This window comes from Sus scrofa, chromosome 7 (assembly GCF_054392235.1).
Source record: "Sus scrofa isolate SSC_HxYL_T2T_F1_AM1 chromosome 7, Sscrofa_HxYL_maternal_Yorkshire_Landrace_v2.0, whole genome shotgun sequence".
Classification (NCBI taxonomy): Eukaryota; Metazoa; Chordata; class Mammalia; order Artiodactyla; family Suidae; genus Sus; species Sus scrofa.
In genome coordinates, this window is record NC_139389.1 from 28,084,814 (window position 1) to 28,111,892 (window position 27,079).

Consider the following 27,079-nt stretch of genomic DNA (forward strand, 5'->3'; position numbering starts at 1 on the left):
GACCCCACGCAAACAGATGAGAGGGAAGAAGGGGCCCAAAGAAGGAGTTCCTTCCCTCACCAAAGTAGGAACAACTCAGCCTCAGACACAGCAGGAAGGGCTCTGAGAGGCTGAAAGACTAGGCAGGACTGTGTGAGGCTGGGGGAAGGGGAGGGACCGGCCTGCACCAGGGGGCGTGGCTCCACCCTTGCCACCTCAGAGCCATGGGGAGCCGGGGGCCTGGCAGGCTGCCCCTGGTGCAGGTCCCCTACACGGTTCTGCTGTTGCCTCTGGAGACGAGCCGCCAAGAGCCAGGAGCCAGGAGCTTCTTCCTCTGGGTGAGTATCGGTCCCGCAAGAGGTCCTGGGGAAGCTCCTCTCCCTAGATCAGTGTCCTGCATTTCCACCCAATTTTGAGGACTCACAAAGTACCCCTTGCTTCCCCTTGCCCTTCGGGTCCTCAGTGGCCAGTCCGGGGCTCACACTCAGTGACCAGACCCTAACCAGGGGTTAAGAGTAAGGGCCCCGTGTGGTCCAGAGCTCTGCTGTGGAGTAAGTCAGCCTCTGCTTCTTGCCTTTTTCAGCTGCAGAGGATGCAAGCTCTGGAGCGGGAGCAGGATGCCCTGTGGCAGGGGCTGGAGCTGCTGGAGCACAGCCAGGCCTGGTATGAGGGCTGTCTGAGGGAGGCCCAGCAACAGCAGCTGCATCTGGGTGCCCTTGGTGAGGTACGGGGCTGACCCATGGTGTGTAGCGGGGGGGGCAGGGGTATGTGGGTGCAGCCTGACACCATCCTGGAAAGGCAAGAGTTAATGGACAGGGATCATGAATTGGAAGCAGCATTGAAATGACAGGATGCCACCAAGGGTTAGGTTGGGGTTCATTGCTGGGCCTAGAGGAGGCTGGTCTGCATTCCATTCAGAGGGACATGACTGGGATCACTCCATGGAGATGGGGGAGTGGCCTGGATTGTTCCAACAAGTCAGGGATGGACAGGGAGGATCCATAAAGAATAGAGAAAGAGGGTACCGTGCTCTTTGAGGCGGGGGGAGGAACCGGACTTTTAAAGAGATGGCATGGAGAGTATTAGATTTCCCACCTGCCTGGGGGGGAACTGGGATGAGGGGATCTGGATGGAGGAGAGGAATGACCTGTGGTGATAGAAGGGGGCAGATGGAACTCCAGCCTTCACCGTGTTGTCCGCCTTCAATTCCTCCTTTAGAATTTTCTAACAGATTTACAGTCAGAGGCTGGTGGCCCCCAGTTAGCCCAGATTCAAAAGGTGAACATCTGTTTGCAGAATCTGATTCAGGGGAAGGTGAGTTGATTGTTTTCAGTTTAGACTTTTGGGGAGCGGGGGCAGCACTGCACTGGTCTAACAAAACAGCGAATTTCCCCCCAGTTCTCGCCACATCCCTTGAACAAAGCTAGTTCCTGTGACACCCAGGACTGGGAGGAAACACCAAGGAAGCAGAACTTGTGGCGGCAACAGGTAAGCTGTAGAGCAGGGGGCAACGGTGGAAGCCCTGGCCCTCACTGAGGGCGGAGCACAGACACCCAGGCTGTCTCTCTCCTCCAGGAGGGGTCAAGGCAGCAGAAAGAAGTCATTCAGCCAAAGGGAGCGATGGCTCAGCCGGGCTGCCCCAGTGGACAGAGGGGTCCTACCCATGTCTAAGGTCTCCACACCCTTCAGCTGTGCCAGCAAGGCTGAGTCAGAATCCCCAAACATCCTGGTGTAAAGGTTCTTCTCTGCTCCTGAAAACTTCTGCTTTATCTTTTTGGTACTGTACTCACTCTTCCCTATGTGCTGTGCATAAGTGATCTTTCTTTGAACTCCCTCTGAGTAGAAGACATGTTTATTGACATTATCCTTTGACTTTAAATACAAAAATAAAATAGAAGCGTCTCCAGAATTTCAGTTAAAACAATTCTATAAATAATACTTTCTGGTAGGAGGTGGGGTACCCTCCCCCCCACTCCCAGTCTTAGTCTCTGCCCCACATCTCTTCCCCTCTACCTGAGCTTGGGGGAGCATGAATAGTAGTGGAATAAGGATGCTACAGAGAAACAGGAAGCAGCTTTCTCCAAAAATGAGTTTGGTTTCGTTCCCACAAGGGTTAGGGAAAGTGCATTGTGGGAAAATCCATTGTCTTATGTCCCAATTTTAGTGAGAAAGAGAAGGGACAGGTGCATGAAAAGGGAAACCTCCATCCCACCTGGGAGAGCAGGGTCCTAAGGCCCATGTTATCCTCTCACCAGTGGGGCAAGATGGCAAATCATGCTGGAGTCCCAGCCCTCTGGGGGCTGCTGTGTCACCAGAAGGCCAGGCCTAGCAGAAGTAGCACCCCTGCAACTGTGCCCCACCAGGGAGTGCCTACCAACCCTCCTCCAGCCCTGCTCAGAGTCTCCAAAACTGAAGGATGAAAGACAGGGCCGGCAGTGGTGAGGACAAGGCCAGTCGAGTGGACCGGGGCAGGGAGCTGGTCCTGGGGAGAAGAGGGAGAGGCTGGCAGGGTGGCTGCACCGCCCATCCTTATGGTGCCTATCTTGCAGCGGGAAGTGGGGCCACCTCACCTGTGGAGCGGGGGCCAGCACCAGGAGCCGGAGGAAGGCATGGGTCGGGGGTGCTGTGCTGGCTTCTCCATCTGTCGTCGCCGTCACAGTCACCATCACCATGGAGTCCGGGGTGGCAGAGTCTGGGACCTCCAGCCACAGATGCCCCCAGGCCGACTCATTCGGTTCCAGGTGAACCCTGGAAAGGTTCCCGCTGAAGCCTCAGGCTCTGGCTACCCGAGAGCAAGGGGCGGAGCCGAGAGCAGGTGGGGAGGGGAGTGAGGAGTCTGAGCGCCAATCCCAAAGGGCAGGGCCAGCAGCCAAGCTTAAAGAGCGCCCTGTAGCTCATGCCTGGGGAATAAAAAGATGGGACCAGAAAGGAGCGGGAGGATTCAGGGATTGCACCTGGAGATGTTGGAGCTGAGAGCGAAGCTGGGGTTGACGGATGTCCTAAGATCGAGATCCTGAGGGCCCGAGAAGCTGGCGATGCGAAGCGTGAGTGGGGCCTTGGTGCCCGGCGCCAGGAAACCCGGGGGACCACTGAGCTGCGAAGGAGGGTGGGTCAGGGGAGGGGCAGAGCCTGTTCTCTCCAGCCCCAGCCGTGCCTTCCCCAGGCGGCTCACCTCCAGAAAGACAGGAACTACAGCACAGGGCTGGGGGGCTGCCCGGTGCAGGCCCTGCCCTGCTCCATCCTGGCCAATCAGCTCCAGAGAGAAGGGTCCCGAGGTGGCCAGGAGCGTGGGTGGTAGCGAAGCAGTGAGGAGACCTCGTTCCTGGGGTCCCATCGGCTCCAAAGGCACCCGACCCAGCTCCTCACCCTGCAGGACCCCTCGAAGGACGACGTGGGAGAAACGCGGGAGAGGATCTCCAGGGTTTCCTCTCGAACCAAGCCCTGTCACTTCTACCAGCAGCTGGGTCTGGAGACCTGGGACAGGGAAGCGGAAGAGGGAACAGGGATCTGCCTGAGATTTGGAGACAGGAAGAAAAGAATGAACAGCTTTGAGCAGGGCTTAGCTCTGGGGACCATGGATGGGGAAAAGGGGTTACCTTTAGGGGTGGCGATGGGGAGGGCGAGGAGGGAGTTCTGGGAGCCTAGAAATACTCTATAGCCGATATAGCCGAACTGAGTGACGGTTACATGAGTGTGTTATATAGAGTTTAGTGCACCTTCTTAAATACTTGTTATAACTCAATAAAAAGTACATACATAATGAACAAGATAGGGGTGGGGAGGGAGTTCCAATCGTGGCTCAGTGGTTAACGAATCTGACTAGGAACCATGAGGTTGTGGGTTCCATCCCTGGCCTTGCTCAGTGGGTTAAGGATCCAGCATTGCCATGAGCTGTGGTGTAGGTTACAGACGCGGCTCAGATCCCGAGTTGCTGTGGCTGTGGTGTAAGCTGGTGGCTACAGCTCCGATTCGACCCCTAGCCTGGGAACATCCATATGCTGCAGGAGCGGCCCTAGAAAAGAGAAAAAGAAAAAGAAAAAAAAAAAAAAAGATAGGGGTGGGGATAGATGTACCTGTAACCGGTTGAGTCAGGGGGTAGAGGCCAGGGTGGGGTCCATCCTCCACGGGGATCCCGAAGTGGAAGAGGAAGTCCAGGGAGGTCTGGGCTGCGGGGCGTCAAAGCAGTCAGAGATACTCCCAAGAGGAATGTGACTGAATTGCTCTCGGGCTCTGCAGTCTCCTCCTCCTTTCCTATGAAGAGCTCCCTCCCTCCTTACCTTTCACTACTGGGTTTTTCCTTTTGATGGCTGCATATGTAAGTTCCCAGGCTAGAGGTCGGATCAGGAGCAGCAGCCACCCCGACACTACAGCCACAGCCAAAACCGGACCCCTAACTCACTGAGTGAGGCCAGGGATCAAACTCACATCTTCATGGATACTAGTCGGGTTCGTTACTGCTGAGCCACAACGGGAACTCCCTTACCTTGCACTCTTACACGAGGGGTGCCGTTGGCTGTGACCTGGATCTCCCAGGTTCCTGTCTGCAGAGGGTCATTCATGGTCACTATCCAGAACTGCCCAAAGTGGCGAGTGTGACCTAGAGGCCCCTCACCTTCGTCCTGACCCTGGGAGACTCCTGGGTGGGTGTTGGGGACAAGAGATTGTCACATGAGAATTCCACTACCCCTCATTCTCCAGTCTCCATTTTTCCTCTGCCTTGAGACACGCATGGAGCTACCTGCAGGGTTTCTGATCCAGAAGCTGCTGACCTCGCCGTGGATCCGGACTGTGACCCTCTGGAGCAGCCCATCCACATTGAACACCAGTGGCCTCTCAGGCACCACAATAGGAGGCTCCAGGGGAAGGGTCACCTTGAGGGGCAGGAGCAAAAAAATGTGGGAGATGACAAGGCATGAAATGAGGTAGGAAGAAAAGGCACGGACAGAAAAAACTAAGTAACACGTGGAGAAGGGAACCCGGTGAGAGGAAAGACCAAGGATGAAACTACAGTCAGTGACAAAGTTGGAGGCCAGGGAGTTGTTGGGACGAGGCAACTACGTCTTTCCCCCCTTAAAAGATGGCAGAACTTCCTGGGGTAGCCATGAGGACAGAACACTGGAGGCCAAAGCTGGGGAGAGGGTAGTATTGACATGGAAGGAGCAGCGTAGAAGGTGGGTAGCCTTGGATCTCAGAGGGAGAGAAACTTCCTTTCCCACCCTTTAGCCTAGAATGGCATCCTGGCAAAGAAATGCGGTGTCACACCTCCCTTTAGTTCTGAGTTGAGCGCAGTGGTCCCTCTGGCCCCACACTTACCAGGTCAGCTATGCTGTCCCCAACAATGGCTGCCACATCCTGAATGTACTGGTCTTTGGTGAAGATCACTTCTCCACCCGAGGCCAGGGCCACCGCTTCATATGGCTCAAAACGCAGAGGGGACAAGACCTCACGCCGAGCTCGGCCCCGAACCCGAGATGGATCTTCAGTCACCAGGAATGTGACCTGTGCCCAGAAGAGAGGCCAGGAGTTGAGGTTGACAGCGCCATCTACCGCTGTAAACGAGGACCTCCTGTGCTCAAGCTTTCTACAGAGCTAAAGATTGGTGAGAAATTCTGTCTACCCTCTGGCTGCTACAGCAGGGTCTCCCAGTGGCACAACCCCCAGCCTTCAGTGAAGACATTGCCACCCCCATAACTGTCACCATAGGTCATCCACATAGGGGACTGTTGGCAACCAGATCTCCAGTTCTTCAAATGGTTTAGTGCGGTAGGTTCAAATATGAACTCAGCGTCATTAAGGGTGGGGCCTCCCACTCTTTAGCATTGTTAAAGGGATCCGGAAGTGGTTTGCTCATGGTCCACTTCTTCCCGCCAAACCAAGGCTGGTTTAACCACCACACTGTGGGTGTGACACTTGTTGTGAGAGTGTTGGTTGTCCCAGTGTTTCTCGCATCCCTGGGTGGCTAACACTGAGTCTCCCACCAGTTCTGCTTACTCTGCAACGCCGCTCCCGAGTCAGGGATTCCACCCGATTGGTGAGATAGGCATCCTTGGGGGAGGCGTCAGTGAAGACGAAGATGTCTGAGAGCGGAGGTGTGTGGAGCAGGGCCAGCTGTCAGGGAGGAAAAGACTGGTTTTAAAAAATGGCAAGGGGAGTTCTTATCACGGTTCAGCAGACACAGATCTGACCGGTATCCATGAGGACGCAGGTTTAATTCCTGGCCTTGCTCAGTGGGTTGAGGATCTGAAGTTGCCGCGAGCTGTGGTGTAGGTCACAGATGTGGCTCAGATCTGATATTGCTGTGGCTGTGGTGTAGGCCGGCGGCTACAGCTCTGATGCAACCCCTAGCCTGGGAACTTCCATATGGTGTGGTGCAGCCCTAAAAAGACAAAAAAGAAAAGAAAAAAATGACGGCACAGAGTTCTCTTGTGGTGCAGTGGGTTAAGGATCAGGCTTTGTCAGTGGCTTAGGTTGCTGCTGTGATGTGGATTCAAACCCTGGCCCTGGAACTTCTACCTGCCATAGGTAAGAAAAAAAAAAAAAAAAAAAGCAGCAGCAGAGAAATGGGTAAAGCCAGGGAGGGCAGAGTAGAAGACAATATAGCCCTGGAATCTGGAGTGAAGCCAGTGGCACTAGGCTCTGAAATGGGCCGGGGGCCAGGGGGCAGGGGGTGTCCCAGGGAAGCTCTAGTTCCCTTGCTTGTGGGTCCTGGAAAGGGGAGGAGAAGAAGGGAAGGGGGGAAGAGGGCAGACCTCCAGGGCTGACAAGCACATCTCGGGCTCGTCTCCACCTCCCAAGGCGTGTATCTCATTGAGTTGTTGCCAGAAGCTGTCAGGGTCACTGGTGATAAACACAGGGCCAAAGCCTGAGGAAGAAGAAAGGAGGGTGAGATGAGTGAGGACAAGGCTCTCCCCACTCCCACCGAGGGCCAACTCCCCCGTTGTCAAGAGGCCCGCTGTGTTCCTCAGGTGTTCAAGTGTTGAGATAACAATACTCCCTTATGTTTATATGGACAGGGCAAGACAAGGCAGGGACCAGGTACCTCTGGGGGGAAGCGGACATCACTTCCTCACAAGCTGGTGGTACTTCTATGGCCCTGAGTTCGCTTTTTTGGGTATATGCATAAGCATCAAAAACAACTAGGGGAGGAGTTCCTGTTGTGGCTCAGTGGTTAATGAACCTGACTAGGATCCATGAGAATACCGGTTTGATCCCTGGCCTGGCTCAGTGGGTTAAGGATCCAGCGTTGCCATGAGTTGCGATGTAGATCGAAGATGCGGCTTGGATCCCACATTGCTGTTCCTGTGGTGTAGGCCGGCAGCTGCAGCTCCGATTTGACCCTCTAGCCTGGGAACCTCCATACGTCACGGGTGTGGCCCTAAAAAGACAAAAAACAAAAACAAAAACCAACTAGGGGAGTTCACTTGTGGTGCAGGAGTTGAGGATGTGGTATTGTCACTGTATCAGTTTGGGTTGCTGCCATGGTGGGGGTTTGATCCTTGGCCTGGGAACTTCCACATGCCATGGGCATGGCCAAATAAATATTAAAAAATAATACAAATGAGCTTATTTATAGGACAGAAATAGACTCACCAACAGAGGAAAAAAAAGTTGGAGTTGCCAAAGAGGAAAGGGGCAGGGAGGGATAAATTAGGAGACTGGGATTGACAGATACACAGTAGTACATATAAAACAGATACACAACATGGACCTACTGTATAGCACAGGGAACTATACTCAATATCTTGTAAAAACCAAAACAAAAAGAATCTAAAGAATTTATATATGTGTGTACATATATATACACACATATATATAAGGGAATCACTTTGCTGTACATCTGAAACATTGTAAATCAACTACACTGCAATTGAAAACAAAAAACATAAAACATTGGCATTTCCAGTTCCCATCGTGGCTCAGTGGAAACAAATCATACTAGGATCCATGAGGACACAGGTTCCATCCCTGGCCTCACTCAGTGGGTTAAGGATCCAGGTTTGCCGTGAGCTGTAGTGTAGGTCACAGACATGGCTTGGATTGGGCATTGCTGTGGCTATGGTGTAGGCCAGCAGCTATAATTCTTATTTGACCCCGAGCTTGGGAACTTCTATATTCTGAGGGTGTGGCCCTAAAAAGACAAATACACACATACACACACACGTTCATATATGCACATATATATATATACACATGTGTATACATATACATATACACACACACACACACACACACACACACACACACAGGCAGATCAGACTCAAAGTCTGCTCTTGGGCAATTCTCAGTCCACATTTTTTTTGGTGATCATTTCAACCCCGGAAGATAGACAGGAAAAGGCAAGTACTGACCCATTTTATGGATGACGAAATGAGGAAAGAGAAGTTAAACCATCAGCCTAAGGACACACAGTAAGACTTGGGGTCTGATTTCTAATTCAGTGGGGAAAGGAATGTGATGAACTAACTGTCCTGGACATTTTCACAGAGGCCTGGACCCACCCTCCCCTCTGTCTTCATCCCAACTCTATAGGAAATGGAGAGAACTGAAAATGACTTATTAGAATAGAAGCCTAAGAAAGCAGAGGCCACCTGCCTAAGCACATATCATCATTATTAATATGGAAAATGCTGTCATTTAGGAAACAGTGGAAGAAGTGGCTGATTATTTCCTACAGGCACATAGGTACCTGTAAAGCTCCTCTCAGGACCACAGAAGGGCCTCCATTTTATTATGGAAGGGAAGCCATGAGGCTCGCTTCCCTACCAGTGGCATTTACCCCTGCCCTGGACTTCCCTGCACTATCCCGGCCAGAACACAGTTACCTGGGTCGTGGAAAGGCACCAGGACATAGTGGGAGGGCTCCATGGGGCTGCCCCGCCGCTGCTCCACTATGTGGCGAGCCTGGATTTTGGCAGCGTTGATCTCCTCACCCATACTGCCTGTGGTATCCAGGACGAAGCTCAGGCTGGAGGCTGGGGTGATGTCCAGCAGCCTGGAAGCAGGCCAGGGATACAGTGAAGGGTCTGTACACTGTCCCCATCCCCTGGTTTCTCAGCTCTGGGGCACCTGCCTATAAAAGAACCCGTCTCCAGGGGACCACTCACCTGGAGAAACCCCTGTCTCCCAGGCGGTTTCGTAGGAGGCTGAAGGCCTGGATGGAGGCCAGAAGGGCCAGTTTTGCAGCCTGGAGGTGCAGCATGTGGTGGGGGGAGAAGCCTGGGGATGTGCTATCCTTGTTGATGCCTCCCCGTGGCGGCTGGGAGCTGCTCTGGTCAAAATGGCCCCCATGGCTACATTTCCCTGGGGTGGGGAAAGGGATCTGGAGGGTGGAGGTAAAAAAAACCCCCTGCCCGTTGTGGCTCAGCAGGTTAAGACCCTGACTAGTATCCATGAGGATGCAAGTTCGATCCCTGACCTTGCTCAGTGGGTTAAGGATTCAGCATTGCTGTGAGCTGCAGCATAGGTTGCAGACTGGCTCAGAAGTGGTATTGCTGTGGTATAGGTCAGCAGCTGCATTTCGACACCTAGCCTGGGAACCTCCATATGCTGCAGGTGCAGCCTATTTTTTTAAAATTTTAATTAAAAACTTAATTTTAGGAGTTCCTGTCGTGTCGCAGTGGTTAACGAATCCAACTAGGAACAAGGTTGCAGGTTCGATCGCTGCCCTTGCTCAGTGGGTTAAGGATCCGGCGTTGCCGTGAGCTGTGGTGTGGATTGCAGACGCGGTTCAGATCCCGAATTGCTGTGGCTCTGGCGTAGGCCGGTGGCTATAGCTTCAGTGAGACCCCTAGCCTGGGAACCTCCATATGCCGCAGGAGCAGCCCTAGAAAAGACAAAAAATAAAAAATAAAATTTTTTAAAAATTAATTTTAGTTAAAAAACAAAAACAAAAAACATTGCCTCCTAAGAAAATTAGGCCCTTTCTGTCCTGGCCTGACCCTCTCACTCCTCAGCAGAGGATCAGGAAGAAACTATGACATTTTACAGAGGGCAGCTGTGGAGTGCATCTGGAGTGGTTCGTCACCGCAGCACGTGGCAGATTCCCCCCCCCATCCCTCCAGTCAGTCCCTCACAGCTGCCCTCATGTGATTGACAAGTCTTATCAGCTGAGTAAGAAGCTGCTCCCCAACCCCAACAATCACGGCGCCCCAGTGGGCCTTCCTCCACCTGCCCACCCACATCCCCACCTCCTGTCCTTCTTCCCAGACATGATGCCACAGGAAAGAGGACAAGGGCCTACAGGACTGAAGTCCCTGGGGAGAGGGTTGGGGAAAGGAAGTGACTTTCTCCCCTTCCTTCTGGGGGCTTTCCTGTCTGGTACCTGGTGGTTTGGAGGGATGCGTTCCGAAGTAGCCAGAGGTGAGGAGTGTGACGCCCAGCAAGTTCCCAGGGCAGCTCAGCTCCTCACAGTCGGAGCAGGTGGGATCGTCCACTGGGAAGAGACGGCAGAGGTCTGGTACCCAAGATTCTGCGGCCCCTCACCTTTATCCCTGTCCACCCAAAACATCTGCAGCTTTTCTGCCCAAGTGGAACAAGGAGAAAGCCCTTAGGTACCCCTCATAGGTGCCGTGCTAGGCTCTGAGCTAAAACCTGGAGTTCCTGGGCTGGCAATGAGACTCAGTTAGTATTTGAGACTGAGACTATGCTAGAAAATCCAGAAGTGTGGGGACCCATCCTATGGGGAGTGCGCCCTCTGTGAGCTGTGGACTGGAAGTGAACTTGTAACAGACAAGAGGCAGCTTCCAGGACCTAGTTCAGTCTGAAGGATGAGGGGAACCAGAGGAAGTGCCATGTGGTCCAGCTGGGGAAGAAGCTGCGTGAAAGCCAGAGAACTCCCTGAGGTCTGCAGACCTGGTCCTTGGCTGATCGGAGGGACCTCACAGGTTGTTCCAAGATGAAGTGATGTCACATCCTATGCGACCTCAGGATGTGACACTGGCTGGCTGGGCTGAGAGGAGGTAGCTCTGCAGAGTCCCCCCGACCAGCAGGGTCAGGGCTGTACCTTGTGCCAGGCTCCGGAGCTCCTGCCTCGGCCAGAGGAGGTGAGGGTGTGGCTGCTGCATCCCCAGTTCCACCCAGTTGCTGTGACTGTAGAAATCCTAGTCCCAGGGAAGGAAGAAGACGACTTCGGCTCACTGTCCTCACAGTCTCCAGGCAAGACGCCTCACTCCCCCAGCCCCGCCCAAAGCCTCCTCCCACCCTTGGCTCCTTCAGACCCCTAAGCCCCTCCACAGCCCTCTCCCTGGCCTGGAGAAGCTTTACCAAGTGGGAGTATTTCTCCCCATCTCACCGGAGCAGGCCCACCTCTCTCAGCACTGTTCTCTCCTACTCTCACTTGGCTCCAGCTGCAAAGGCCTCCTGGCTCTTCCCCCAGGAAGCCCTGGGTTTGGAGGTGGGGACCTGGGAACAGCCCCAGGGCACGGCGAGCCTGCCCAACCCCATCTAGAGTAGGGGAGGCACGACTAAGCAGGCGCCGCTGGGGAGATGGGAAGGCTGGAAGCACAGACACCCCACCACCACCACTGCCCCACCTCTGTGCTCACCTGCAAGGCATGAAGAGCGGCCCCGAGGCGCTGGCGGGCCAGGGTGTGGTCCAGGGCTCCGGCTGCCACCACGGTCTCCCGCAGAGCCCCCACCAAGCGTGTGCGTCCCTGGCCCAGGCGCTCAGCGTCAAAGTGCAGGTTGGGGTCGTTCCTGGAAGTCGGCAGGAAGTCCTGGGCGGCATTGGCACGAGACACCTCGCCTAAGGCTGCCCGGAAGCGCCGGGAAGGAAACCCAGGGCCAAAGTAGGCAGCAAAGAGGTCGTCGGCAAGGAGGGTGCGGCCCTGGGAGAGAAGCGGGGGACAGGGGTTCCAGGAAAGCCCCCTGGGTTGGCCCATTGCCCACATATCCTCAGCTCTGGCTCGAAGCTGGGTGTGGGAGGAACCCAGAGTGCTGGCCCTGCAAGGGAGGGCAACGCTGGGCTTTTCTAAGGAGGGAGACATCTGATTTTAGGACCAGGACCCTGGGCACTGTTGCTGTGGTGAGAAAGGGAGGGGGGTCCCTCCTCATGGCAAGCAGGGGCCTCAAGGTCCCTGGGAACAGGGGAACCCGGCTGGGATGCGACCAGACACAAGGGTGCTCACCAGGAAGTCCTCGAGACGAAGGGGGGGCCGACCTGGGGGCGGCTGCTCCAGGAAGAGCTGCAGGGTGACGTTGAGGGCCGCCTCCTCGGTCAGGTCCTGGTGGGTGATGGAGCCGGGGGCAGCCAGGAGGCTCCAGATGTTGGGGAAGAAGGCAGTCGTGGGGGGCAGCAGCAGCTGCAGTAGCAGCAGCGCTGGGGGGCCCAGGTGGGACAGGGGTGCATCGGCAGGGAGCATGGCTGAGACATGGACCTGGGGGGCAGAGGGCCCTTAAGGGAGGAGGAAGCAGCAGCGTCTCCAGGGCAGGGCTTCCTGTTGGCCTCTGTGGGCACCTGCTTTGGCCCTTTATCTGCTCCAGCTGGCCTCCCCGCCCTCTCCCCTCATTCGGAAAACCTGAGGGCCCATCGGACCAATAGGGACTTACACCTGCAGGGGAGGGGGCTGAGGCTCCTCCCCCAGGCCCCCCTTCCCGCCCCAGCCTGACCCCACCTTGCGCAGGAAGCCTCCTCTCCAGGCCTCTCCCCTACCTGGTTGCTGGGTCTCCGGGAAGGGCCGCTGGGGCGTGGCGTCACAGGGCACTTAGGTCAGAGTTATAATTAACCTAGGCTACACTCCGTGGAGGGGAGGGAGGCCCCGGCACGGTGGGGGCTGGACAGGCAGGCCCTGGCCCCTCCACTTGAGGCCACAAGCAGCAGCCAGCAAGCACCAGGGCGGTCCTCCCTCCGCCGGCTGCAGTGCAGCGGAGGTGAGTGGAGACGAGCCGGAGGAGGAGGGAGCCAGCAGCGTGACTCAGGCCTGGCTCAGGGCCAGGGCCAGACCCAGGCAGACGCACCTCTCTGCCCACCAGGACCCAACGCCTCATGCCCAGCCTGCCACCCTACTGTTCACATCAGCACCTGAGGATTCAGGAACCCAGCCCCACCACACGAACAGTCAAGAGATGGTTTTGTGGCAAAATATTTTATTGCTGCCATCCCCACGGTGGACCACTGGGGGTCATGAGGGCTGGAGGTGGGTCTATCACAGCATCTTCTGAAATAGGGCGATGGCCTCCTCCACCTTCCTGAGCTCTGCTTCCGTCTGCTGGAGCTGAGGGTGGAACAAAGGGGTGGTGGGTGGTGAGGGCCCAGGCCCAAGAGAGGAGAGCCCCAAGTGGGGAGAGCAGAGGGGTCAGAGTTGGAGAGGGGTCAGAGTTGGGCAGGGAGCAGCTCGGGGACCTGTGTGCTTGGCTGGCCAGTCTCCCCACCAGCACCTCCTTCTCTTCTATCATCGCTGGTGTCCTGGGTCCTGCCTTTTCCCAGAGTGATCAGCTCCCAAGGACAAAGGGGCCTCTGAGCTCATGTGCGCCCCCCGGTGGCCAAGCCCCACACCCTGACTGGGGAGGTGGACCTTGTTAGGAAGGCAACCTTGTAAGCTAGCCCTCAGCCTTCAGCTGGAAATGGGCAACGGTATTACAGCCCCCTGGCCTGAGAGGGCCACTTGGGACAATTAAGTGTGAAATTAACTCCACTCAGTCACCCAGGCCCTGTAACTCTCCGTCTCCACCCACATTCTCTTCTCGCACCTGTGGTTTTCCTCCATGGAGGGGCTCCAGGTGATCGGTGGAGCGACCTGACTCTACCTGGGCGGTCCTGAGCCCAGCCCCCAGCAGGTGGAAGCCATGTTCTAGGCCCTGGGTTCGAGGCCTCCTCCGCCATCAACCTGCTACGTGCCCCTGCCCGCGCAGTGTAATTGGGGGGGGGGGGGTCCGAAGGCAGCGGGAGCCCTGGGGAGGGACATGGGGAAGGAAACGCCCACCCAAACCACACACCTTAGCTTCATCTGCCTCCTGGACTTTGAGGGGCACCTTGACAGAGTAGCTGGAGGCGGCACGGCGCTCCTGCAGACGCTGGGCCTGCCGCTGCGCCTCGTCACGCTTGGCCTGCAGTTTGCCCAGCTCCCGGGCGGGGTCTACCAGCCCCTGCAGCTGCAGGTGGACGGAGCAGCGGTCAGAGGCCAGGGCCACAGCACAGCCCTGGGGTGCAGAAGCCCCCAGAGCCAGAACAGCTACTATACCAGCGCTGGCCAGCGTCTGCACGTAGCCTGACACTGCCGATGCCAGGGCACCCGTGGCCTCATCAGCCACTTCCAGGAAACCTGCCAGGGGAGGGAGAAAGGTGAACAGACAGGAGACAGCCAGCTGCCCTGATACTGGTCCCAGAGTGCACTGTGGGGACAGGAGGACGTGGGGGCCCGAAGCTCACAGTCGGGCCGGATCCGGGTGAGGTTGTAGTCGGCACGGAGGGAGCGCACAGCTCGAGTGATGCTCAGGGCCAGCTCGAAGGCGGCCTCTGCCTCGGGGTCCTTCCAGGAGCACTGTGGGGTGCAGGAGGGGGTCAGGGAGGCTGGGAGGCCGCTCTGCAGAGCCCCCCGGAGCCCCATTCCCGGCCACACCCCGTACCTCTGAAGGCTCCGGGTAGGAGGTGACACAGAGGCTAGGAGGGGCCTGCGGCGTCCGCCGGGGCAGCCTCTGAAACAGCTCCTCGGTCACGAAGGGCATGAAAGGTGAGAGCAGCCGCAGGCCGACGTCCAAGCAGGTGTAGAGGGTCTGGCGGGCGCTCTCGGCCGCCACCTGGTCCACCCCGTTCAGCACAGGCTTCAGGCACTCCTAGGGGATGGGAGGCAGCGAGCTCAGGGCTGGGGAAGGTCGAGCCTCCAGCCCCTGTGAATCCATGAGGACTGGGAGGGGACAGGGTGGCCCGGGGCCCCATCTCACCAGGTAGACGTCACAGAGCTCGTACAGCCAGAAGCTGTACTGGGCAGTGGTGACGGCCGGGAAGTCGTAGGCCTGGAAACCCTGGTTGCTGAGCCTCACGGCCTCAGTCAGCCGGCTGCGGATCCAGCGGTCCGCCAGGCTCTCGCGGCCTCCAGGCTTGAGGAGAAGGAGCATATCAGCTGGGGGGGGCCATCATCTGCCCTGGGGGAGGGAGCCAGAGCCCCATGGGAACCATGGGCAAATCCACCCTCCAGGAGCCTGAGGGATCCAAAGCAACCAGCACGTGTCCGGTGACTGGGGGAAGGGTCAGGCCCCCCTTGTGGGAGGACCCCTGTGCCCGAGGCTCTCCCTATGGCAGTCTGGCCCTGTATCCACCTGTCCCCCCAGCTCACAGAGGCGCCCTGGGGGCAGGGGCTGGGCTTCTGGACTCGTGGCTACAATCCTGACACTGCATGGGCCGTGCTTGTCGCTGGGATGGCAGGGATGCAACCCGTGTGGGCGCTGCCCTCCTCGCCCTCCAGGCCCTCACCTCGGAGGTGGCGGAGGGGACGAAACCCTTCCCAAGGCCACGGAGGGCAAACTTGGTGGCGTTCCAGAGCTTGTTGCAGAAATGGCGGTACCCCAGTATCCGGTTCACATCCAGGTTGATATCACGGCCTGGGGGTGTGGGGGGGTGAAGGTGCGTCCTCAGCATCCTCCCTCCAGGCCACACCCGGGGAAGGGCGGGGCCTCAGGGAAGGAGGCAGAGGCAGCTGAGGCTGGGGGGCCGTACCCTGCGAGGTGTAGGCGCACAGTCCAAAGCGGAGAGCGTCGGTGCCGCATTCGGGGATCCCCGCTGGGAAATCTGCCTTCTGTGGGGGGGGGTGGGGGGTATCGCTGAGCTGCCTCACCCACCCCTTACCTACCGGCACTCCAGCCCCAGCGCCCCCCCCTCTGTACCTGCCCCTCTTTGGCCTTCTCCATCTCACTGGGATCCAGGTTGCTGTTCACCAGCTGGTTGTGCAGGCCCTGAGGGTTGGGGGGGAGGTAGTCAGGGAGCCGTGGCCACAGCCCCACAGCCCTTCCCGGCCGGACCCAGCGCCCAGCACCACCTGGCCCAGCCCCACCTGCAGGGAGACGCCGTGGATGACGTCCAGGGGGTCGATGACGTTGCCCAGAGACTTGCTCATCTTCCGGCCGTGGGCATCCCGCACGATGGCGTGGAGATAGACCTGCGAGGCAGCAGGAGGGGAGGCTGTGAGGCTGTGTCGCCCCCTCCCCTGCATCCGGTGTGCCCCTCTGAACCTCAGGCCCCGCGGGGTCCCCCCAGCCCCTTCATGTGAATTAGAGGTGTTCCCTCCTCGGGGAAGCCAGGGTCTCAGCCCCACAAGCCCCCCCATGGCCAGGCCCACCCCAGGCCGTCCATGGGCACTGCCCCCTGTCCCTGTCCATGCTGAGCCTGAGCTGGGGCACCAGAGGGTGGGGGAGGGAGGGGACTGCGGAAGGGGGCTCTGCTGTCTCCACACCTCTTTGAAGGGTAGCTTGCCAGTGAGCTTCAGGCCGAGCATGACCATCCTGGCCACCCAGAAGAAGAGGATGTCATGGCCCGTCTCCAGCAGTGTCCCAGGGTAGAACACACTCAGATCTTCTGACTGGGGGCAGAGGGAGCAGGGCATGAGCCACGAGGAGAGAAGCCCCCCCCAACTCCCCGGGCTAGCCCTGGGAACGCACCTGGTTGGGCCAGCCCAGGATGGAGAAGGGGAAGAGGCCGGAGGAGAACCAAGTGTCCAGTACGTCTTCATCTGAGGGAAGCCAAAGATCAGAGGTCAGAGGGGGGCAGAAGCCAGGATCAGAGCCCCCCACCCCCACCCCCGGCTCTGCCTGCCACCTCGAGGCCCTGTCTTGCCTTGCTGGAGACTGATCTTGTCCGGGGACACGCCAAACTCCTTGGCTGCCTTCTCGCGAGCCTCGGCCTCGGTGCGCCCACTGACCCAGTACCGCCCATCAGGGTCCTGCAACAGGTGGAGTGAGTGCCCTGGGGGGGGTGCCTCTGCCTTCCCCCCACCAAGGACCCCACAAACGCAGAGCCCCCCGCAGATGGGCCAGTTCTCACCTCCCCTGGGGGGACAGCCGGGTCGCTGACGGTGACGAAGTAGGCCGGGATGCGGTGGCCCCACCACAGCTGCCGGGAGATGCACCAGTCCCTGCGGGCGGCCGGGGAGGGGGGCGTCAGGGAGGGCAGGCGGCGCCGGACCTTGCTTTGCTCGCCCTCACCCAGTCACCTCCCGCATGGGGGGGCCTGACGCACCGGATGTTGTCCATCCAGGCATGCCACGTCCGCTGGTGGGCTTCCGGCAGGATGCAGAGGTCGCCCCGCGTCACGGCAGCACTGGCGGCCTGGGCCATCTCCCCACAGCGCACGTACCACTGGGGCCGCAGCAGCGGCTCCACCACGTCCTTGGAACGGCTGCAGGTACATGAGGGTGAGGGGGCTGCGTGGTGAGCAACCTGAGGAGCCCGACCCCACCTTCCCCGGTCCCCACCCTCACTTGCAAAGCGGCACCACCATGGGGTTGTCCTCAACGCCGCGGAAGAGTCCCCGCTCCTTTAGCGCCGCCAGCACCGCCTTTCTGGCCTCGAACCTGGGCAGGCCCTGGGCAGGGGAGACAGGCTCCGTCATGGCCACGCCAGGAGCCCCGCAGCGTCCTGGCCCGGCCGCCACGCCCCGGGCAGGCTCACCAGGAAAGGTGGGGGCACGTTGACAAGGGCCCCTCGCGCGTCCATGATGCTGACGGCCTCCAGCCCGTGCCGCTGCCCAACCTCATAGTCGTTCTGGTCGTGTGCGGGGGTGATCTTCACCGCACCTGGCGGGTTCGTGGGGGGCGGTCAGGGGGGTGCCAGTGGAGTCTCCGCCCACACGCACCCCCTTCGGCCGGTGGATGTGGCTCCCAGACCACCCTGCTCCCCGTTCCCCCAACACCGTCCCTAGAGAACCAGCCCGGGTCCCGCCTGTTCAGGTGAAGCTCGTCTTCTTTCTCTTTGAGAAGGAAGATGAATGGCGGGAGTGCGGCTGGCGGCGCCTCCTCTCCCCGCGGGACTTGAGTCTCTGGCTCACCTGTGCCAAACTCCATGTCCACAAAATCATCGAAGATGACGGGGAGGCTCCGGGACACGAATGGGTGGACCACGCTCTTCCCCTTCAGGTGCTGCGGACAGAGGGAGACACTGAAAATGTACCAATGGCTGGGCTGGCTCCTGTGACGTGGGGGCCCTGACTCCCCCACGCCCCCATCCCACCTTCACTGTGGAAAGCAGCCAGAGGATGAGTCTCCAATTCTCCCTCCTCAGCCCAGTGGGGGCTCCGTGCCCCTCCTAGCACCACACAGGGTGTGGGGTCCCCTTTGGCCAACACGCCTCCCCCAGCACCCCACCACACCTGGTATCTGGGGTCTTCGGGGTGCACAGCTATAGCCACGTCTCCCAGCATGGTCTCGATCCGAGTTGTTGCCACCACCACCTCCTCGTCGCTGTCTGGGGTGACAGGGGCCTTGCGGTCTCAGCACTGGGCCCTTCTTGCCCCGCCCCCACCCCGGCCCAGGATCCTGGTGCCCCCCACCCCCTGCCCCGGCTCCTACCTGAGCCTTGGACCTTGTAGGCAAAGGAGACGAGGACCCCAAACTCCACCTTCTCCTTGTAACCAGGCACGGACAGCAACGTGCGGCCCGTCAGCTCCTTCTTATCCACCTGCGACGGAGGAGATGGAGACTCAGAGGCGGGCCCGGGGCGGGGGCAGGGCTGACAGCGGGGATGGAGCGAGCTGACGGAGGGGCACACCTCGATGTCCGAGATGGCAGAGTTGAGGGTGCAGGACCAGTTGACAAGGCGGGTACTGCGGTAGATGACGCCTTCCTCGTGGAGCCGGACGAAGGCCTCGATCACGGTTGCTGACAGTTTCTAGGGGGAGCGGGGGAGTCAGAGACGGGTCTAGGCACCAAGCTAGCAGGGCCAGCAAGACCTGGCCGGCTCGGCACCCCACCTCCTGACACACAGACCTCTTTAGGGGCTGGAGGGGGATAGAAGGCTGTGGGAACTGCCTGGCGATGCTGGAGATGGCAGGGAAGCCCCTCAGCTAGGGCAGGGAATCCTGGGGTTCAGGCTCCAGGGGAGGGTGAGGCCCCATCATGTGCCTGAAGGAGTCTGAGCTCCCAGAGAGTGGGCGACGGGGAACACAAAGGGCCATGACGTGGGTAGAAAGTGGCATTTATGGCTGAGCCCTTAGCGGTTTCCTACGAGGGGGCCGCCTCCTGGGGGAGCCTCCCCCCCGCCCCTGCCCTGAGACCCCTCCACTCCCACTCACGGGATCCATGGTGAAACAGGCCCGATCCCAGTCCAAGGAGCTGCCGAGCTTCTTCAGCTGGTGGTAAATCCGGTCACCTTTCCTGGAAGCAGACACACAGTCTAGGATCGGCACTTGGGCTGGGCTGGAGGGAGGTGTCGGGTGGCTCAAGGGGCCGAGGTGGGGCTCCCGTGTCCCTGCGGAATGGGCCCAGCCACCTTCAGCTCCTGCGAGAGGGTCTGACCCTGTGGTCAGGGTCCCAGGGGACAGAGATCCTATCTGGACAAGGGACAGGGAGGCGGGGCCCGGAGGCCGGCAGGCAGCACTCACTCCTCCTTCCACTTCCAGACCTCGCGCAGAAAGGCCTCGCGGCCCAGCTGGTGCCGACTCAGCCCCTGCTCGCGCCAGAGCTTCTTCTCCACCACCACCTGGGTGGCGATGCCCGCATGGTCGCAGCCTGGGTTCCACAGGGTGGTCTCGCCGCGCATGCGGTGCCTGCGGGAGGAGCACGGGGACCCAAGGTGAGCCGGCAGTGGAGCTGCCCCAGAGGAGGAAGGGGCTCCGGGCAGGGAGGCCATGGACTCAGGAAAGACAGGGGCGCTGGGGCGGGAAGCCCCCAGCTCGGGCACGGCAGTCAGGCAGAGATGTGCAAGGACAGCCGAGGCAACTCGGTAAGAGAACAAAGAGGAGGCTCTCAACCAACTTGAGAGCAAAACATGAGAGACTTATGATCTTTAAAACAAATTTTCACAGAAACTAGGAACAATGCTATATAGATTAAGGAAACAGAACAGTGACTAGAAGCAGATCCAAGCCCATTTAGTATTTGTTAAAGGTGGCATTTCATGGAATTCCCGTTGTGGCACAGCGGAAATGAATCCAACTAGGAACCATGAGGTTGCAGGTTTGATCCTTGGCCTTGCTCAGTGAGTTAAGGAGCCGGTGTTGCCGTGAGCTGTGGTGTGGGTCACAGACGTGGCTCGGATCTGGCATTGCTGTGGCTCTGGCATAGGCTGGCGGCTACAGCTCCAATTAGACCCCTAACCTGGGAACCTCCATATGCTGTGGGTGTGGCTCTAAAAAAACATAAATAAATAAATAAGGGTGGCATTTCATATCCATGGAGAAAGCACAAACTGTTTAATAAGTGTGTTTGGGACACTAGCTAATTGGTTGGAAAAACTACTCTATTTTCCTATGTTCACAAAACTAATTTGCAAAAATTTTTAATTAAAATTAAAAATTTAAAGCCCTTCAAAACACTAGAGCATTAGAAAATGCTACCATTAAAAAAAAAAAAAAGGAGTTCCGTCATTGCTCAGTGGTCAACGAATCTGGCTAGGGACCATAGGGTTGCAGGTTTGATCCCTGGCCTTGCTCGGTGGGTTAGGGATCCGGCGTTGCTGTGAGCTCTGGTGTGGGTCACAGACGAGGCTCAGATTCTGCATTGCTGTGGCTCTGGCGTAGGCCAGCAGCAACAGCTCTAATTAGATCCCTAGCCTGGGAACCTCCATGTGCAGTGGGAGCAGCCCTAGAAAAGTCAAAAAAACAAAAACAAAGAAAGAAAGAAAGAAAGAAGAGGAATTCCTGTAGTGGTACAGCAGAAACAAATCCGACTAGGAACCATAAGGTTGCAGGTTTGATCCCTGGCCTCGCTCAGTGGGTTAAGGATCTGGCGTTGCCATGAGCTGTGGTGTAGGCTGCGGACATGGCTGGGATCCTGTGTTGCTGTGGCTCTGGCGTAGGCTGGCAGTTATAGCTCCGATTAGAGCCCCTAGCCTGGAAACTTCCATATGCTGTGGATGTGGCCCTAAAAAAACAAAAAAACAAAAAAAAAAAAAAAAGAAGAAAAAATGTTGCTACCTTAAGTGTTCCATACGAAGTGTCAATTCTTTTCTCATGCAAATAATTTGGCCCTTATGAGTATTTAACACAACTCAGTTTTCCACTTCTCAGTTTCTCACAAAATGCTAAATCTGATGCTGTATCCCCAGTGCCCAGAGCAGAGCTGGCACAGTTATGTCCTGTAAATATATATATATATACATTTAGGGCCGTACCCTCGTCATACAGAGGGTCCCAGGCTAGGGGTCTAATCGGAGCCACAGCTGCCAGCCTACGCCACAGCCACACTGACGACAGATCTGAGTCACGTCTGTGATCTACACCACAGCTCACAGCAATGCCAGATCCTTAACCCACTGAGCAAGGCCAGGGATCGAACCCACAACCTCATGGTTCCTAGTTGGATTCGCTTTTGCTGCGCCACTACAGGAAATTCCTGTAAGTTTTTTTGACCAAATTAATTAAGTAGAACACTAGAAAAACTTCTCAAAATTTAAAATGGAAGTAAACCCTAGACTAGAAACACAAAAAGTTGTTTTAAAATACTTTTTACGGTGCTTCCTAGTTACTCAGTAGGTTAAGGATCCAGTGTTGTCACTGCAGTGGTTTGGGTCACTGCTGTGGCATGGGTTCAATCCCTGACTCAGGAACTTCCATATGCCATGGGTGCAGCCAAAAGGAAAAAAAAAAATGACACCATGATGGTACAGCCACACTATAAATACTAAGGAGCAATGAAGGAGAATGAAGTCAGTCTATGTATAAGGACAAGAAGGAGTTCCTATTGTGGCACACCAGGATTGGCCACATCTCTGGAGTGCTGGGAAGCAGGTTTGATCACTGGCCCCAGGCAGTGGGTTAAGGATCTGGCATTGCTACAGTTGTGGCTTGGATCTGATTCCTGGCCCAGGAATTCCATATGCCTCATGAGGTGGCCAAAAAAAAAGAAAAAAAAATATATGTGTATGGACCGGAAAAACCTCTAAGATAAACTGTTAAAAATAAGAAGAAAGTTGTAGAAGAACAAGTTTGGTATGAGCTCTTTATGTTAAAAAACAGAGAAAAAAACCCACACAAAAGGAAAACTATGCATTTCTGGAGTTCCCGTCGTGGCGCAGTGGCTAACGAATCCAACTGGGAACCATGAGGTTGCAGGTTTGATCCCCGGCCTTGCTCAGTGGGTTAAGGATCCGGTGTTGCCGTGAGCTGTGGTATAGGCCGCTGATGCGGCTCGGATCTCGCGTTCCTGTGGCTCTGGCATAGGTGGGAGGCTACAGCTCCGATTCAACCCCTAGCTTGGGAACCTCCATATGCCGTGGGAGTGGCTCAAGAAAAGGCAAAAAGACAGAAAAAAAAAAAAGGAAAACTATACATTTCTATGAGTACATGTACCCCTAAGCAGATAAGAAAGATCTGAAAGATACACATCAAAGTGATAACAATGGCTCATTCGTAGGAAAAAGTAAATCTGGAAGCAGAGTGGTCAAGGAAACTTAAGCTTCAAATTTCTTATAAGACTATATTCACATATTTCTTGCTAAATTCAAAATACTATTTTTGGTAGCAAGAGTGGAGAGCCTGCAAGTGGAAGTGTTGGTTATTTTACAGCAGGAAGCCAAGGGATGGGCCGGGAATGACCCAGTGAAAAGTGTGGCACCACCAGGGGGCAGAGCTGAGGGCCCCAGTCAGCAAAGAGAAGGGAGGACAGCAGCAGGGGACCAGAGAGAGCAGAGGGAAGCAGCCGGCCGGAGGAGAAGACAGGAGCTCACCATCGGGTCAGGGAGTCCTGGATGGCGTTGGTGAGCGCGTGGCCCAGGTGCAGGGAGCCTGTCACGTTGGGGGGCGGGATGCACATCATGAAGGTGCCCCGGGGGTTGGGGGCAGACACGCTGGAACGCTGGCAGGGAGGAAGGATGGGCCCTTGCTGAGGCCTCCCTGTGACGGCTCTGGCCTCGTCCCAGGCCTTGTACCTTTCAGCCCTGTCCTTCCCCACTCCCATCCCCTCCAGACCCGGGCAGCACTGCCCACTCACCCCATACTCGGGCTTGAAGAAGCCCTGCCGCTCCCACCAAGGGTACCAGGCAGCCTCGACGTACTGAGGGCTGTAGGAGTCGGGCATCGTGCCACTGACATCTGCGGGAAAGGGAGGCAGGGGTCAGAGCCGAGGCCGGGAGCAGCGGGGAAGGGGGCAAGGAGCCAGCAGAGAAGGACCCAGGGCTCTGCAAACCCTCACTAAGCAAACTAGTGGGAGCAAGGATGGAGCAGGAGGGGTGAAAAGAGGAAAAGGAGGGTGGAGGTGGCGGGGGGGGGTCCTCTCTTCCCCCTCCTAGTACCTTTCTTCTCCCCAGGGGGGGTTGGGAGGTCATAGGTAATGACCCCAGGATCCCGTTTCTCCCTCTTCTCTGGTTTTGGTTTCTTCTGCTGCGGAGGGAAAGGATACAGGCTCAGGTGTCAGCCACCTGCAGCACACCAACATCCTGTCCTGCTCCACCCTTGGCCTCTCACCTCCCCAGGGGGTGGCTGCTGCTGCTGGATCTTCTGTTTCTGTTGGAATTTCTCTAACTTCTCCCGCTTTTTTGCCTCTTTCTTGAGTTGAGCGGCTGTCTTTGTGGGTGCAGAGACCTCGGGGCCTGGAAGGAGGCACAGAAATCCAGACCTGGTGGGGACCCTCTGTGAACAGTGCCACTACATCCCAGATGGGCTACTTCAGCTGCCCAAAGGCTCCTCCATGCCGACCACCCACCGACCCCACCGGCCCCTGGCATTCCTAAGAGAAAAAAGAAAGCGAGCTGCGTGAAGGGCCCCAGAGGAACCCCTCGCCTCCTACCTTCCGCCCCTCCTCACCTGGCTGTTGGGAGGCAGGCCTGGTCCCTGAGAACAGAACCACCTCTCCTAGCACGGCCCGGAATTCTGGCTGCTGGACACAGGTGATAAACCAGCGGGTCACATTGCCCCAGATCCGCCGGGCAGAGGGATCCAGGACCTGGGATGGGGAAAAGAAACAACTATCCTTAGTCGCCCTAGAGGGAGGTCTGAGGGAACCCACCCTCATTCTTCCCCAGGTCCCAGTGACTCACGTAACGGAATGGCAGCAGCAAGGCTGTGACAGCCGCCAGGTCAGCCAGAGTCGGGGCCTCCCCAGCCAGGTAGGTGTGCAACCGAAGCCATTCTTCCAAGGGGCTCAGGGCCCTGCCCAGGGCCCCCAGCGCAGCCTAGCAGGAAGGCAATGGGGTATGAGAAAAGGGTTGGACCACCTCAATCCCCACCCCAACTCAATCCATGGGGCCCCTTCCATTCCCACGAATCACCACCTCCAAGGCCAGGTTCTTCTTCACGGAAACGATCATAATAAAAATACTTGCCATTCATTCAATAAATTCCGACTGAACACTTATTATATGTCAGGTGCAATACACTAAGTGCAGGAAGTTAAAGATTACACGGTTGCTTCAACAAATATTTACCAAGTATACACTGCAGGCCAGGCACGTCTCTAATAAATGAGACAACTGAACAAATGGAGCCCCTGACCTGTTGGCATTTACATTCTAGTAGGGGAGATAGCAAGTGTGCAAATGTACAACGTATTCCCTTATTTTTCTCCTTCAGTGCTATGAAGAGAAATAAATTAGGTTGAAGGGGACAGAGAATTCCAGAGAAGGGGCTTCTATTCAGACAGGGAAGTCAGGATGTGAGAGAGCAAGCCAGGATCTAAGTCATTCCAGTCATTTCATTCATTCAGTCAAAAAGTACTAAGTATCGGAGTTCCCGTTGTGGCGCAGTGGTTAACGAATCTGACTAGGATCCATGAGGTTGCGGGTTCGATCCCTGGCCTTGCTCAGTGGGTTAAGGATCCGGTGTTGCCGTGAGCTGTGGTGTAGGTTGCAGATGCAGCTCAGATCCGGAGTTGCTGTGGCTGTGGTGTAAGCTGGTGGCTACAGCTCCGATTCGACCCCTAGCCTGGGAACCTCCATATGCTGCAGGAGAGGCCCTAGAAAAGGCAAAAAGACAAAAGAAAACAAAAACAAAAAAATCCAAAAAGTACTAAATATTGAACCTGTGCTCAACATTCTGTGAGGAGATGGTGTTATAAGGACGGTAAGGCACAGACCCACTCTGAAAAGACTTCCGGCTGTAATCTTGTGTGATTTGCTCTCTTTTCCCCTACTTTCCCTCCTCTTCATTGCATTTCTCCCCAGCCAACTGTCATCAGTCCAGGCCTGGTGCCTCTGCACCAGTCTCCTGGTGTTCTACTTCTTTCCCTGGCCCTAGTCTTTTCCTACAATTCAGTAACGTCTAACCTTATCAGTTTCAGATCCATCGAGCCCTCCCTCACTCAGAAACGGCAGAGCATCTGGCATCAGATTATGTGCTCTGACACATCTTTTAATCTTCTCAACATGTCCTCAATTTTCGTTTCCATAGGCATACGAAGACCAAGGCTCCCGGAGGTCAAGAAAGCTGCCCACGTCTGCCACACCAGATGGCAAGTAGGGGTGACCAGTCTTTTTCTGACATACTATCTTTCTGGCTCACTGCCCTCTTCGAAATTCCCTCCTGCCCCTCTCCCCCGCTCAGCTTCTTCTCACCTGGGGGTCCTGGGCAGAGCTTCGGAGTCCCAAAGCTGGCAGCGTTGCCCCACAGGCAGCTGGTATTAGCTCCGTGTCTGCGTAACTGACCCACTGCTGGACAAGGACAGCGGCCCGACTACCTCCAGGGCCCCCCAGGCCTGCTGGCCACAGCAGCTGGGCCACGGCCGTGGCTCCCCACACCCAGAGCCCACCGGGCCCCTGCTCCAGGGCGGGCAGGCGGGGTGGGGGAAAGGGAGTCCTGCTGGCCGGGGGCGGCTGAAGACAGACGCGGGGGTGGGCTCCTCCCCATCCCGGACCCTCCCCAGCCTCGCCGTAGCGGGCAGCTATGAGGGCTCGGAGGCTGGGGAAGGCATCGGGGTGAGGAGAGACGTAGAGGATGGACATGGTTGTGCAGGAAGTCCGAACGAGGTGGAAAAACCCTAAGAGAAAAGGGGACAGAGTAAGACCGAGGGACCCGGGGGCTCCTGAGTAGCTCCCCTACCTCAGGCTCCCGAGGCCCCCAGAACTGAGGATCTGATGGGGCCTCAAGATCCGAGGACCCTGCTCTCGGAGTGGCAATGACAGTGGGTAACTCCCCAAGCCCGCGAGCCCTACGGGCGTGGGGGAGGCTCGAAAGAGCCTCTCCGCGGCCAGTAGGACGCGGGTTCAGGCCACATGTACCTACTGGAGGGAGATGGTCACACAGAGCCGGGCATCCACCTCATAGCCGGGCGCCGGCCGAAGTTAGACGGGCCTGGCAACCGGGGCTGAGGCGTCCGGCGGGCGGGGATGGTGGGCGGTCCTCCCGGTGACCCTAGATCCCTGCGACAGCCGCCCGGGCAATCTGCGCCCACGTGTTCCCCCCTTTGTGACTACGAGCGTTTCCGGGCCCCGAGGTCCTGGCACGGGCGCCCGTGCCCCGCCTGCGTGTGCCGGCGCTGCCTGGCCGATCTTGGCCCAGGGGTGCGCCGCCCGCCGCAGACTGCGCTCCCGAGGAACCGTGCGGGCCGCGGGCACGGGAGACGGGGTCGGGGAGGACGCGCCGGGAACCGCACTCCCGTCAGGCGCCGCCGCGGGCACCCCGTACGGGTCCTCGGGCGGGGCGGGGCGGGGCGGGAGGGCGGTGCCAGCGGGCCTTCACGCGGCGGCGGCGGCGGCGGAGGGCGGCTCCTGACGCCAACGTGGGTAGGGGTCCGTTTGGCCGAGGTCCTGGTGTCCAGCTTCTCCTTGAGCCTCATTTCCTTCTACGTGGGAGGAGGGAGTCGAATTGGATGGCTTCTAACGGCCCTTCGTCCTGAGAACCCTCATCTGGGGCGGGAACTCTTACTTGCTAAATGAGTTTAGAGTTAATTCCCAGTCACAACTCTCCACAATGAAAGTTGTCACTTGTATTTATATGCAATAGATATTGGGGAAGCACTAGATCCAGCATCAAACGCATTTAGGTGTCTCATTAGCTTCCACCTTAATACAAGGACAGCAAACATTTGCA

The 27,079-nt window shown here is 57.3% G+C and overlaps 3 protein-coding genes across 13 annotated transcripts; 1 reads left to right on the top strand and 2 right to left on the bottom strand.

Annotated features, from left to right (window-relative positions):
- The first annotated feature begins 170 nt into the window (after nucleotides 1–170).
- On the top strand, nucleotides 171–1,888 carry SAPCD1 (suppressor APC domain containing 1). 2 transcript variants are annotated; one of them, XR_014809860.1, is made up of 5 exons: nucleotides 171–317; nucleotides 563–698; nucleotides 1,198–1,293; nucleotides 1,378–1,467; nucleotides 1,555–1,888. XR_014809860.1 is itself a non-coding variant. In XM_084967766.1 (5 exons), the coding sequence occupies exons 1-5, from the start codon at nucleotides 204–206 to the stop codon at nucleotides 1,648–1,650; spliced, it is 537 nt and encodes a 178-aa protein (XP_084823892.1). In that variant the 5' UTR covers nucleotides 171–203; the 3' UTR covers nucleotides 1,651–1,888. The 2 variants fall into 2 exon arrangements, 1 of the variants encoding a protein (XP_084823892.1); XM_084967766.1 differs by having other exon boundaries at nucleotides 563–703.
- On the bottom strand, nucleotides 1,816–12,852 carry VWA7 (von Willebrand factor A domain containing 7). Of its 10 annotated transcripts, none has more exons than XR_014809053.1 (17): nucleotides 12,629–12,852; nucleotides 12,105–12,353; nucleotides 11,523–11,804; nucleotides 10,982–11,078; nucleotides 10,301–10,411; nucleotides 9,084–9,279; nucleotides 8,802–8,971; nucleotides 6,729–6,841; nucleotides 5,971–6,087; nucleotides 5,293–5,478; nucleotides 4,718–4,850; nucleotides 4,463–4,615; nucleotides 4,053–4,145; nucleotides 3,152–3,453; nucleotides 2,934–3,068; nucleotides 2,550–2,727; nucleotides 1,816–2,461 (listed from the first exon to the last, which is right to left on the bottom strand). XR_014809053.1 is itself a non-coding variant. In XM_084966496.1 (17 exons), exons 4-17 carry the CDS (start codon nucleotides 11,040–11,042, stop codon nucleotides 2,288–2,290), a joined length of 2,127 nt encoding a protein of 708 aa, XP_084822622.1. In that variant the 5' UTR covers nucleotides 11,043–11,078; nucleotides 11,523–11,804; nucleotides 12,105–12,200; nucleotides 12,629–12,852; the 3' UTR covers nucleotides 1,816–2,287.
- Nucleotides 12,853–13,047: 195 nt separating this feature from the next.
- Nucleotides 13,048–26,191, bottom strand: VARS1 (valyl-tRNA synthetase 1; the record flags this gene model as incomplete). Its single annotated transcript, NM_001195378.1, is given in 29 exon segments — nucleotides 13,048–13,195; nucleotides 13,912–14,237; nucleotides 14,345–14,456; nucleotides 14,542–14,748; nucleotides 14,857–15,012; nucleotides 15,386–15,513; nucleotides 15,629–15,707; nucleotides 15,796–15,864; nucleotides 15,963–16,067; nucleotides 16,362–16,487; nucleotides 16,567–16,637; nucleotides 16,742–16,847; nucleotides 16,949–17,039; nucleotides 17,144–17,302; nucleotides 17,385–17,488; nucleotides 17,575–17,699; nucleotides 17,951–18,041; nucleotides 18,272–18,366; nucleotides 18,471–18,579; nucleotides 18,670–18,789; nucleotides 19,193–19,274; nucleotides 19,502–19,666; nucleotides 22,786–22,913; nucleotides 23,049–23,149; nucleotides 23,350–23,437; nucleotides 23,522–23,646; nucleotides 23,861–23,999; nucleotides 24,094–24,228; nucleotides 25,606–26,191. Coding segments are annotated over 28 exon segments (3,729 nt in total), but the record flags the coding sequence as incomplete, so codon positions are not given.
- Between the last annotated feature and the right edge of the window lie 888 nt (nucleotides 26,192–27,079).